Raw genomic sequence first — 12,741 nt, forward strand, 5'->3', positions numbered from 1 at the left:
ACGCATTTCCAGAGAAAAGCCTATTAATAGCTGTTTGGGTCAAGCGTAGTGTTCTGGTCTCTGTTCATTGATTGAAATAACTCAGAATTTGCACTGCTTAGAGAGTTTCTAGGTCAGTTTCGAGATCAGTGAGTTCATTGAAACCTGGATGCGTGAGCTGTTTTCTCCAGATTTAGTCTTGTTGAAGACAGGTAGAGTGCCTGTGATGACCAGACCCAGCTCCTGAAGAAGTCAAAAACAGCAGGTGCTGTAATATGAGGGTAAGTCAAAAAGTTCTAAGACAGATGTTATAATTTCAAAAGGAATTCAAAATAATTCAAAAAAGGAATACAAAGAAGGAATTCTCCGATGAAAACATCACTTGCAGAAGTGTTTAGACTTAAATGGAGGATATGTAGAGAAATAGCTTTGTTATTTTCATAAATAAAGATTTCCATTTGTCTGAGAACTTTTTGACTTACCCTTGTATATCTATCAAACTGTACCACTCATTTTGTTGTCATTTTTATATAACATATCAAAGTCTGAAAAAATATACTACACAAACTAAAAATCCTAATATAAAGATTGCAAAAATACCAAGGCATCCAGATAAACGTTGGTCCATTGCACCTCTTTAGCATCAGCCAGAACCATGGGTCTACCCAGGACATCCAAATACTCCTGTACAAAATATAACAAAGTGTTCAGGTCAAACATGTGCCTATTATCAATATGTGGCTAATTTGTGCATTAAAAAGTAGATGACCAAGCTGAAATATCATTTGGGAGAATCATGGTGATTTTGTACAAAACCTGTGTGTTTATGCGGATTGCTCCAATAGAAGGGATTTCATAGAAGTAACCTGAAACCAATCAGAGATGGATTATTATTATTATTATTTTTCTTTTTTTCTGTACATGCCTTGTTTTGCATCAAGCAATTTTCAGCAAAATTCTGCCACTAGAGGGCAGCAGTAGGAATGATGTGTTTCAGTAAATGTGGGCACAACTCCGTGATATTCAGGATGAGTTGAAGAGGAAAATTTTCATCCAACATCCAATGAATACTATTTATGTTTGAGAATAGTGGGGGGTTTATGTTTGGAAGTGTGCAGTTAGGATGTAAGTAATTAAGTAAGTACATAACATAACTACTTACTTTAGTAAGTACTTCAGTAAGTAGAAAACTACAACACAAGAAACAAATCTAACATTCTCATGGTCGAAATATCATCCAAGTGTGGTTACAGATCCTTTAAATATTCTGCTCCTAAATTATTCAACAGTCTGTATTCTATCCTTAAAAACTCTAGGTGTGTTCAAGGTAGACTGCCTTTCAGATTTTTCAAGTGTAGGTCATAAAAAGAATTTTCCCTGACACCCAATTAGTTTTGTTTAGTGGACTGAAAGCTACTGAATTTGAATCACAGACTTCTAATTTTATTAGGTTTTTTGAAAATAGAACAATTAATGAGTTTAGGGCCACACGGCCCTAAATTCTCTGCTATTTTTGCCTGCTTCACCATGACCCAATACAAAATACTTTCTCATGCATTACATGGTGGGCTTTCCCTGTTCATGTAAGGCATTGTGGGATACAAATTTGAAACAGGAGAGAAAAATGGAGGACATGAGTGTGCGAATGAAACATGAAAGACCGATTACAGTAATGGAAAGTGAGAAGAAAAGACGTTATGTTGCGAAGGAAAGGAAATGCAGGACCAAACTAATAAATATCAGCGGTCAGCAAGCACCTCAGTGTGATCAGCCATTCGTTTCGCAACAGAATTATGTAACTGTCAGTGCATGGTCAAGGTAAACCTGCACATGCGCACACGGACTTCCTCTGTCTGCTTGACTGCTGAAAGCGAGTGATTTCATGCATATTATTTGCTCGGGAATCCTCTCAAATTAAATAACTTCCTAGCCACAGAATGGCCTGTTTTTTTTGTGAGATATTACAGAAATAAACATATATCACAATGACCAAATTTCAGAGGGAACTAAATTTCACTGATTTTATGAAATCGAAAGGCCGTCAAGCTTTAAGTAATTTTGCTCAAACTATTGGTTATAACTAAAAATGTTCTAGATTAACTGTAAATGGTCCAATGTACTCAAACCTCTAAGTTTTTATAATTTTCACACGATTTATCTCATCTCATCTCATTATCTCTAGCCGCTTTATCCTTCTACAGGGTCGCAGGCAAGCTGGAGCCTATCCCAGCTGACTACGGGCGAAAGGCGGGGTACACCCTGGACAAGTCGCCAGGTCATCACAGGGCTGACACATAGACACAGACAACCATTCACACCTATGGGTAATTTAGAGTCACCAGTTAACCTAACCTGCATGTCTTTGGACTGTGGGGGAAACCGGAGCACCCGGAGGAAACCCACACGGACACGGGGAGAACATGCAAACTCCGCACAGAAAGGCCCTCGCCGGCCCCGGGGCTCGAACCCGGACCTTCTTGCTGTGAGGCGACAGCGCTAACCACTACACCACCGTGCCGCCACACGATTTATTAAAGTTTCAATTATTATTATTATGATTATCAAGTAAATAAGTAAATAAATAAATAAATGTCTGCATTTTGAAATATTTTCACTTTCACTTTTTGTTTTTCTAAACAATATTGTCAACAACAATATGAAATTATTTGATAGAATTACAAAAAAATCATAGGATATTCTATATTCTATATAGAATTACAATAGCATTATACAGAATTGTTGTTTTGTCTGATTTTTGCTGGTAAATTTCAATACACTTTGTACATAATGATGCTACTTGTGCTTAAAAATGGCACTTCAATCACATCAATACTCTATACAGTTACACATCATTGTAACAATTATTTGTTGTATATAAAATACACATAACTCTTGGTAAATTGTGTAAGTATATTGCAACAGCACACATTTAGTGAAACACATCCCACTTTGTTTATTTTTTCCACAACTGCTCACACATACAACTTCTACATGCATAAATCATCTCAAAACTGAAACTGTTATGGGGGATTTTCAGTCAATTTATGAGAATTTTTAAAGATACACTACCGTTCAAAAGTTTGGGGTCACTTTGAAATTTCCTTATTTTTGAAAGAAAAGCACTGTTCTTTTCAATGAAGATCACTTTAAACTAATCAGAAATCCACTCTATACATTGCTAATGTGGTAAATGACTATTCTAGCTGCAAATGTCTGGTTTTTGGTGCAATATCTCCATAGGTGTATAGAGGCCCATTTCCAGCAACTCTCACTCCAGTGTTCTAATGGTACAATGTGTTTGCTCATTGCCTCAGAAGGCTAATGGATGATTAGAAAACCCTTGTACAATCATGTTAGCACAGCTGAAAACAGTTGAGCTCTTTAGAGAAGCTATAAAACTGACCTTCCTTTGAGCAGATTGAGTTTCTGGAGCATCACATTTGTGGGGTCGATTAAATGCTCAAAATGGCCAGAAAAATGTCTTGCTATATTTTCTATTCATTTTACAACTTATGGTGGTAAATAAAAGTGTGACTTTTCATGGAAAACACAAAATTGTCTGGGTGACCCCAAACTTTTGAACAGTAGTGTACATGACAATGATTAGTCAGATTTATAGTTATAGTTATAGTTATAAGTATATTGATTTCTAAGTTAATATGGTAAAAGTAATGCAGTGTATCTGGGGAAAAGAGCATTTTCAGTGCAAATCAAGGGATAAATTTAGTGTAGTGCAAAAATCACAAAATACACTCCAGGATGCTGGGAACAACAAGGTCAATGGGTTGAAGAGGGGAAAAAAATGAACCCAAAGAACCCTAAACTATTTTCATGGTAATGTCATGACCTTTACTTTGAAACACTTCTTCTGGTCATTATAAGGCCAAACCAGACATGCCGGGTCCAGACTTACACATTTTATATTAGCCTTTATATCAAGGAAACAAAAAATGTGTCTTTGGAAATTGTTATGCCTTTACATTTATTTCACCATAAAATGCTGGCAGTCGAGATATATTTTCATAATTGTATGGGGAGATTGTCTGGAATCTGGCAATAACCAGATTGAGAAGCATGATGGTGAGATACGCTATGAATTAACAATTTGCAAAAATATGTGCTCAGTACCTGATGGGAATAATTGTCATTGTTTTATTTGCTATGATTTGAAAACGAGTAAAAAAAAAACCCACTTTTAATCTACTTTGTCATCATTTTAATAATCTTTGTTATCCAGAAAAACAACAAATATCACAGGAAACTGTAAGTTCTGCTGTTTATTGTGATATGCAGTACATTGTGAAGCAATAGGGACTTCGTCACTTATTCAATCGTGACACAGGAGTGTGAAAATGGGTGAAGTAAAGAATGAGTAACGATATTGCTTTGCAATATAATTTGTTCTGTCTTCATAACGTGATTATTTCAGTATGTACACTGTACAAACATGACTAACATCATGACAAAGCTCGACATCTGCCCTTTTTTGGGATATGAGTTCCATATCTACACAGTGACCAGTTCATGAGTCATTTAAACTACAGTAATGGGTGTGGAGCTATATGCAGAGCTGTATGCAGATTGTCACTATGATTAAATCTGATGTAAATTCAAAATTATTTTTTCTTGCCAACACCAGCAACTAGCATTGTTTGAAAGGTGATGAATACTTCGTGAGCAATTCAACCGAGAAAAAGGGATGTGAATTTAGATGCAATCTGCGTGTGTCATATTTTAAGGGTTAACTGAACAAATACTCCATTTGGAATAAAGTGTTCATGCCAAAAACATAGTTCTCCAAGCTTTTACCTTTATTGTTACAAGCCATCCACTGTATAGGTCCTGTGTCATAGTTGTGCTGGCCAACAGAGAAGGTGAAGACACGCACCTGAGAAAAGAATAAGATAGATAGATAGATAGATAGATAGATAGATAGATAGATAGATAGATAGATAGATAGATAGATAGATAGATAGAGTGGTGCTTGAAAGTTTGTAAACCCTTTAGAATGTCCTATATTTCTGCATAAATATGACCTAAAACATCAGATTTTCACACAAGTCCTAAAAATAGATAAAGAGAACCCAGTTAAACAAATGAGACAAAATTATTATACTTGGTCATTTATTTATTGAGGAAAATGATCCAACATTACACACTGCAAAAAATGATATCTTAGCAAGTGAAAATATCTTGAAAATAGTTGAAACGATCAAGCATTTCCTATTAGAAGAACACAAGACACCAATTCTGAGATTATTAAACCTAGTTCTAGATTGAAACCGAATTATTCTAAGATGTCTTATGAAGCAAAATTATCTGTCCATGCAGCAAGATAATTTCACTACTATTAAGTAATTTTCTCCTCAAATTCAGTTTTCAATTTTTTGCAGTACTTATCTGTGAGTGGCTAAAGTATGTGAACCTTTGCTTTCAGTATCTGGTGTGACCCCCTTGTGCAGCAATAACTGCAACTAAATGTTTCTGGTAACTGTTGATCAGTCCTGCACACCAGCTTGGAGGAATTTTAGTCCATTCCTCCGGACAGAACAGCTTCAACTCTGGGATGTTGGTGGGTTTCCTCACATGAACTGCTCGCTTCAGGTCCTTCCACAACATTTCGACTGGATTAAGGTCAGGACTTTGACTTGGCCATTCCAAAACATTCACTTTATTCTTCTCTAACCATTCTTTGGTAGAACAACTTGTGTGCTTAGGGTCGTTGTCTTGCTGCATGACTCATCTTCTCTTGAGATTCAGTTCATGGACAGATGTCCTGACATTTTCCTTTAGAATTTGTTGGTATAATTCAGAATTAATTGTTCTATCAATGATGGCAAGACGTCCTGCCCCAGATGCAGCAAAACAGGCCCAAACCATGATACTACCACCACCATGTTTCACAGATGGGATGAGGTTCTTATGCTGGAATGCAGTATTTTCCTTTCTCCACACATAACGCTTCTCATTTAAACCAAAAAGTTCTATTTTGGTCTCATCCGTCCACAAAACATTTTTCCAATAGCCTTCTGGCTTGTCCACATGATCTTTAGCAAACTGCAGACGAGCAGCAATGTTCTTTTTGAAGAGCAGTGGCTTTCTCCTTGCAACCCTGCCATGCACACCATTGCTGTTCAGTGTTCTCCTGATGGTGGGCTCATGAACATTAACATTAGCCAATGTGAGAGAGGCCTTCAGTTGCTTAGAACTTACCCTGGGGTCCTTTGTAACCTCGTCAACAATTACACGCCTTGCTCTTGGAGTGATCTTTTTTGGTCAACCACTCCTGGGGAAGGTAACAATGGTCTTGAATTTCCTCCATTTGTACACAATCTGTCTGACTGTGGATTGGTGGAGTACAAACTCTTTAGAGATGGTTTTGTAACCTTTTCCAGCCTGATGAGCATCAACAACGCTTTTTCTGAGGTCCTCAGAAATGTCCTTGGTTTGTGCCATGATACACTTCCACAAACATGTGTTGTGAAGATCAGACTTTGATAGATCCCTGTTCTTTAAATAAAACAGTGTGCCCACTCACACATGATTGTCATCCCATTGATTGAAAACACCTGACTCTAATTTCACCTTCAAATTAACTGCTAATCCTTGAGGTTCACATACTTTTGCCACTCACAGATATGTAATATTGGATCATTTTCCTCAATAAATAAATGACCAAGTATAATATTTTTGTCTCATTTGTTTAACTGGGTTCTCTTTATCTACTTTTAGGACTTGCGTGAAAATCTGATGATGTTTTAGGTCATATTTATGCAGAAATACAGAAAATTCTAAAGGGTTCACAAACTTTCAAGCACCACTGTAGATTAATGTTACATTTTTCCTTGACTAGAAATAGATAGATAGATATGAATACACACTTTTAGCTATGGTGAATACCAGATCAAGTAAAAAGTTTTGAGTGAGATATTTTGTTGAAGAGAAAAGCAGCTCTTCACACCTCTTTATTTTTGTTGTATCTTTGAAAGATCTCCTGAGCTCTCTCCTCTCCTCCGTCAGTAAACAGCATGATGATCTTGTTGCAGTTGGCTCTCGTCACATTCTGCTAAAATTCATTTTCAACAACTGCAGTTACAAAACATCACCAGCAGAGGGCAGTACATAATAATACAATAATAACATTGCACTACAGGTTCGTCAGTGAATTAAGAGTAGTTAGAAGTAAGCAATGTGATGATGTCTCTAAGAAAACATTTGTTTCATCATTGAATTAATGTCTTGCTGAATTTGTATTGAGTATTTAAAGAGGATGAGATGAAAGATAATAGTGACGAGCATAAAAGGAACATCAAATAAACACTCACATCTGAGAGCTGATTGAAGGCAAATTCAAAGCCCTTTGTGTAGTTGGTTATCCCCTTAGCTGTAATGTTCTTCACTGCATCTTTCAAGATTTTTTTATTGCGGACGTTGGCCTGGACCAGATGTCTGAAACATGCGGTGTTGTTCACTTTTGTGTTAAACTGGTGGAAAAGGCAGACAGACACAGAGCAGTGCTTTAGTAACACTTTCAAAACTTACTGACCTTTCTTTCACATACAGTCCTGTGCAAAAGTCTTAGGCACATGTAAAGAAATGCTGTAGATCAAAAATGGCTTAAAAATAATGAAATGAAATGTTTCAGCGTTAAAAAAAAAATACTATAAACAGTAATCAGTAAGCCATAATAAATGAAACCAAGTCAATATTTGGTGTGAGACGAGATGACCCTTTGCTTTAAAAAAATATAGTAGTCTTCGGTACAATGAGTGCAGTTTTATAAGGAAATGAGCTGTAGGTTTTACTGAGCATCTTACAGAACCAGCCACAGTTCTTCTGGACACTTTGACTGTCTTAATTCTTAATTTTGCACCAAAACCCAGTAGCCTTCATTATGTTTTCTTTTTTAATCTGAAAATTGATCTCTTATGTAAAATGCTGCTCAGATACAAACTTTTTTTTTTTCCGTAACATTTAATTTTGTGCTGGAAAGTAAACGTTTGGAAATTTAAAAAGTTTTTGTACTGACTTGGTAATGTATAAATCATAAAATAGAAATCTATAACAGACTTTGTATGAAAAAAAAACAGGGTGTCAAACTTATTTTGCACAGTACTGTATATATCTGGGGTTTAAGGTGTTATAGTCAGTGTTTCATTTCATTAAACTGATATAGAGTTAATAACGCGCTGTATTTGGATTGACAAGCTGGATTCATTTAAAAGTTTCATCTCTGTCTCTGAAATGGATTCCTGCGAGCTATCACTTGTAGACCTTTGTAATCCTGTTACTGAGAGACAGAGGGATGGGGGAAAGGGGGAAAGAAAGCAACAAACAAACAAAAAGGTTGTGGTACTGTACTCAGAAAAGAGTGAGAACACAATTGAAGGAATATATAAGAATACAAAACAAGGTCAAAGATCAACAGGGCCAAAGATCAGTGGAATTATAATGAGTGAGTACATGCTGTTGGGTGAATTGTGCATAAACAGCATCTATGGTTTCATGACGCAGATTAATCTCCCATTCTGTTTTTATTAACGTTAACATCGACTTTTTGGTGGTTTCCCTCCAATGAGTAATTAATTGTTGAGCTGCGGTGATGAGTCATGGGAAAATTAGCATCTCTAGCCTGAAAAATTAAGCAATGTTCAGTGTGATCTCCATCCTCTAAATGACTCAGTACTCCCAAAGGATATATTTTTCCAAATAGAGCTGGAGATGACGCTGAAGCATACGCACATACACACGCACACACACATACACCTGCAGCTCAGAAACCATATGAGATCTTCCAAGAACTTTCACTAAGAGTTACAACACAGGGCTTGTCCTCAAAGCAATAACATCTAATTGTAGCCAAACATTGCTCTTGAAAAAGCAACCCTGAAGAGCAAGAAGAGACCTTTTTTTTTTCTTCAAATTAGCTTAGGTGCTGTCTGGTTCTTTCTGTCTATTGTTTTAGAAGACCTGCTTCATAACTCATACAGACAATTCAATATTCACAAACAAGTCAATTGAATCTCCAGTGCACTCCTGCATTGTGTGATAAAGCTTCTCGAAACCTGAATATTCACCTCGATGTCTGATAATTACCTCAATAACAAAGAAGACTTCACAGAACCCTATCCTGCTCCATTCATTAATTTAAATGGTACTGTTTCTCTGGCTCTCATTGTTCCACACTCACTCGAAATGTCATATTTACGTGAACATGCACACTAATTATAAAATAGCAAAAACGTGCAGTGTTTGGAGGAAACTGGGCATTTTGTAGTGTTTCATATTGCCACCTGGACAAAACCTTTACAAAGAAACAGCTGGGAAACTACACTGAATAAAATAATCCATGTGTGTGTGGTTCATACATAATTAAAACTCTAATTTGTGTGTGCACATTTACAACACATTCATGTGTAAGGTCTATTTCGGAGAAACAGAAAGATAAACAGAAAACAACACAACAAAAGACAAATAATTTGACTGGATATACAGGCCAAGCAGGGACAGAGTAAAAACAAACAAACAAAAAACCTAGATATTGATTTGTTGTTTGTTTTTTTTTGGCTCTGTACAATAGTACACATATATGTACAAACATATTAAAGTTAAGGTTCACCACTGTTATTTGTGTATTTTAAATACAATGTGCTGAAGCTACAACAACAATTAAAAAAAAAAAAGTCACTCAAGTTCCTGAACGACAGCAGTGTCTCTCTATGTGTGAGTACGACACAGTTCAACTTCCCTGCAGATGTTTCAAGCTCACTGCATTCACAATTTTGCACATAATACATGGCCTAGTGGTGAGTGTGTCCGCTTCTTGACTGGGCAATAGCAAATTCTACTCGCAGTCGGATCATACAAAGGACCAACATAAAAATGGTACCTACTGCTATTTGGCGAGGCACACTGCAATACAGATATGAGTAGGGAGTCAAACTCTCGTGGTTACCAGAGGACCAGCCCCCTACTGTAACCCGACACTCTCGGAAAACAAAGTACATTATTGAACCTTTAGGGCTACAATGGCTTGTCACTGGGGCAGTACCCTCTAAGGTACTTATTTGTACCATTTATATACTGATTGGGAACATATATGTACCTTTTTGACCCTAAAAAGGTACCCATAGTTACCATAAGGTCCAATAGAGTGCTTCGAGGTCAGCGCGAACCCAGCGGCGGCCATATTGGAAGTCAAAGGTCGCTGTGTCAGTGCATTGTTGTTGTTCAGCGAAGCAAAAAGGGGTGACAATGCCGAATACGTGTGTCATTGTTGGCTGTAGTAGCCGGGGGGAAAAGGGTGGCAAAAGCTTCCACAGACTCCCTAAAGTCGTGACAAACCAGGGAATTGCAGCACAGGAGAAAAGCGAGCGGAGGAGACGACAGTGGCTGGCTGCCATTAACCGATCAAATTTAAGACAACTTGACTGTATCCGGATTTGTTCTGATCACTTTGTGACAGGTAGGTTAATACTGTCTTGAATTTCATAGTTACTAAAATAGTTATTTTAATTTCATAGTTACCGGTAGCATCCAGTATGCCGGCTGTTGTGTGACCGTCGTTCTTTCCCTCAGTCTTGTGGCTGCTTCAACATAAAACAACAGGGAAGCAACATGGGAGCAACATTCCCCAAGTCCAGCAATGCAGTTGCAATGTGCACACAAAATAGCATGTCTCTTGTCAACTATTATCCAGGGGTGTAGACTAGGCTGGGATAGTCTCTGCGAGTGTAACACTTTCCCTCTGATCACTTTTGTCTCTCCGTCTTCAGCAGTCAACACCGACACATCGCGGACCCAACCGGACACAAATCTATCGTATGCTTCCATACTCTTGTAGTTCTGGAAATCCTTTAGTTCACAAAATGGACTTGGGTGAAACACTAGATAGTTCACAAGATCGATGTATGTCACATGCGGCAACAAGCTGGGGTCAGCTTTCCATTCCTTCTCACTAACAGTGTATGGATCTACATTCCCAATGAAACGTACCTTCTCAGCATAACACTCCCGTGCCTGCTTATCCAAACTTTCACAGTAGTGCTCCATCACTTCAGATGTCTAAATTCTTAAAAAATCCAAGCTTCTAAGCCCTCTAACGCGTAAACGAATCGGTGAATGTGTACTCTATGATGTGTACTCTATGAGCGCTCTGGAGCGAGTGACTTCCAAGATGGCCGCGCAGACCACAGTGTTACTATTTTTAGCACCATCTCGGAGCACTCTATAATGAGCCCCAGGGAGTAGTGTAGATTGTACCTTGGGGAACAGAAATGGACTCCTCCTGTAGCCCTATTTCTGACAGTGTAGCTATGTCATAGGTGAGAGGCTGAGGGCTACAGAAACTGAGATTGGCACTGCCCAGTGCGCCTTAAGGGTCTGATTAATACTGGGACGGGAGACTGCCTGGGAAGACCAGGTCCTGGCATGGGAGAGACTTTGACATATGTCTTATAGCTGAATGAATTGAGAAAAAAAAAAACAACAACAAATAACCCACATGAAATGTGACTACTACTTTCCCTTTTACTATTACTACTAGTGCTGCTGCTACTATTACTGCTACTACCACTACTACTACAACTATTCAGAGGTGGAAAAACTGGATTGACAAAGTAGAAGTCCTGCTTAGGTTTTCCTTCTGCCTGTGCTCTCAACACAGATGATTTCACCAATTAGCTCATCAACCTGGCTTAGGGGATGTGGTAATTAGGATCAGCTGGTTCACTGAATTGGCTGGAGCAAAAATGTGGCAGGGTTTTTACTTTCTGCACCCGGGTTTTTCCACCTCTGCAACGATTATTATTATTATTATTATTATTATTACTGCTACTATTACAACTACGACTGCAACAACTAAAACTATTATGACTATGATAATTATTATGTCTTCTACTACTACTACTACTACTACTACTACTACTACTACTACTAATAATAATAAAGAGAAATCAGCAGGGTCCATGCACTCCTTGCAAATAGTGCCCCCAGTGGCCAGTTCTTGCCAAGATACATATGGTAGAACCATAAAGAGTCCATACATGGACTATCATCACACGTTTTGTGATGATAGCTCAATGCTAGTTGTTTAAAATGCCTAGTGAAAGCTGATTGGCTGTAGGTGGCCATTTTTTTTAATGTAATTCACTGATGATTAAAATTCCAGTCACAGATCCCGTTAGTTGATCAATGCAGCACACTAGATTCAGCTCAAGTAGACTTCTGATTCCTGAGAAACAGCTATTTGAACTTAACTCCAACCCCTATGTATAGGAATAGCACCCCAGTGAAACTGCATCATCTATGAATAGATCCCTTCCTGAAACTACCGTTCAGGTTTCCTGACAATAACTTAATTGGAACCTTGTTAAATGCTTGCTAAAACCTGATTGGCTGATGGCACCCATGGTTATTGATGAGCACCTAGATGCATCCTACCATATTACAGTTTGATTGGCCTTACAGTTCTTGAGAAACACGTATTTGGATTTAACCCCCACCCCCCATGTATTACCATGCCCCATCCTTTGCCAAAGTCCTCAGAACCTTGTACTGAACATTTTGAGTATGGTTCTAATCTGTGTGACCAATCATGAATTACAGCTATTTGAGTAAACTAGCTCTGCCTCATTAGAACTGACAGACATGTAGCGGCCATATTGCTTATAAATATCAAAAGTATTGATGATTATTAAGGTTCACATACTCCTGAGTAAAGTGGCATCAGTTTTATCAAGATTGCCCAAAAATCTTAGGATT

The 12,741-nt window shown here is 37.8% G+C and overlaps 1 protein-coding gene across 1 annotated transcript in view; it reads right to left on the minus strand.

The window, feature by feature from the left end:
- The window catches only part of LOC132887875 (voltage-dependent calcium channel subunit alpha-2/delta-1), a 297,423-nt gene that overhangs the window by 96,779 nt on the left and 187,903 nt on the right, over positions 1–12,741 (minus strand). The window contains exons 11-16 of the mRNA XM_060923626.1: positions 7,305–7,463; positions 6,941–7,045; positions 4,789–4,867; positions 796–845; positions 580–663; positions 145–222 (exon numbers count right to left, since the gene is read on the minus strand). Coding sequence (XP_060779609.1) covers positions 145–222; positions 580–663; positions 796–845; positions 4,789–4,867; positions 6,941–7,045; positions 7,305–7,463 — 555 coding nt within the window. The remainder of the gene's footprint in view (positions 1–144; positions 223–579; positions 664–795; positions 846–4,788; positions 4,868–6,940; positions 7,046–7,304; positions 7,464–12,741) is intronic.

This window comes from Neoarius graeffei, chromosome 6 (assembly GCF_027579695.1).
Source record: "Neoarius graeffei isolate fNeoGra1 chromosome 6, fNeoGra1.pri, whole genome shotgun sequence".
In the NCBI taxonomy this organism is placed as follows: Eukaryota; Metazoa; Chordata; class Actinopteri; order Siluriformes; family Ariidae; genus Neoarius; species Neoarius graeffei.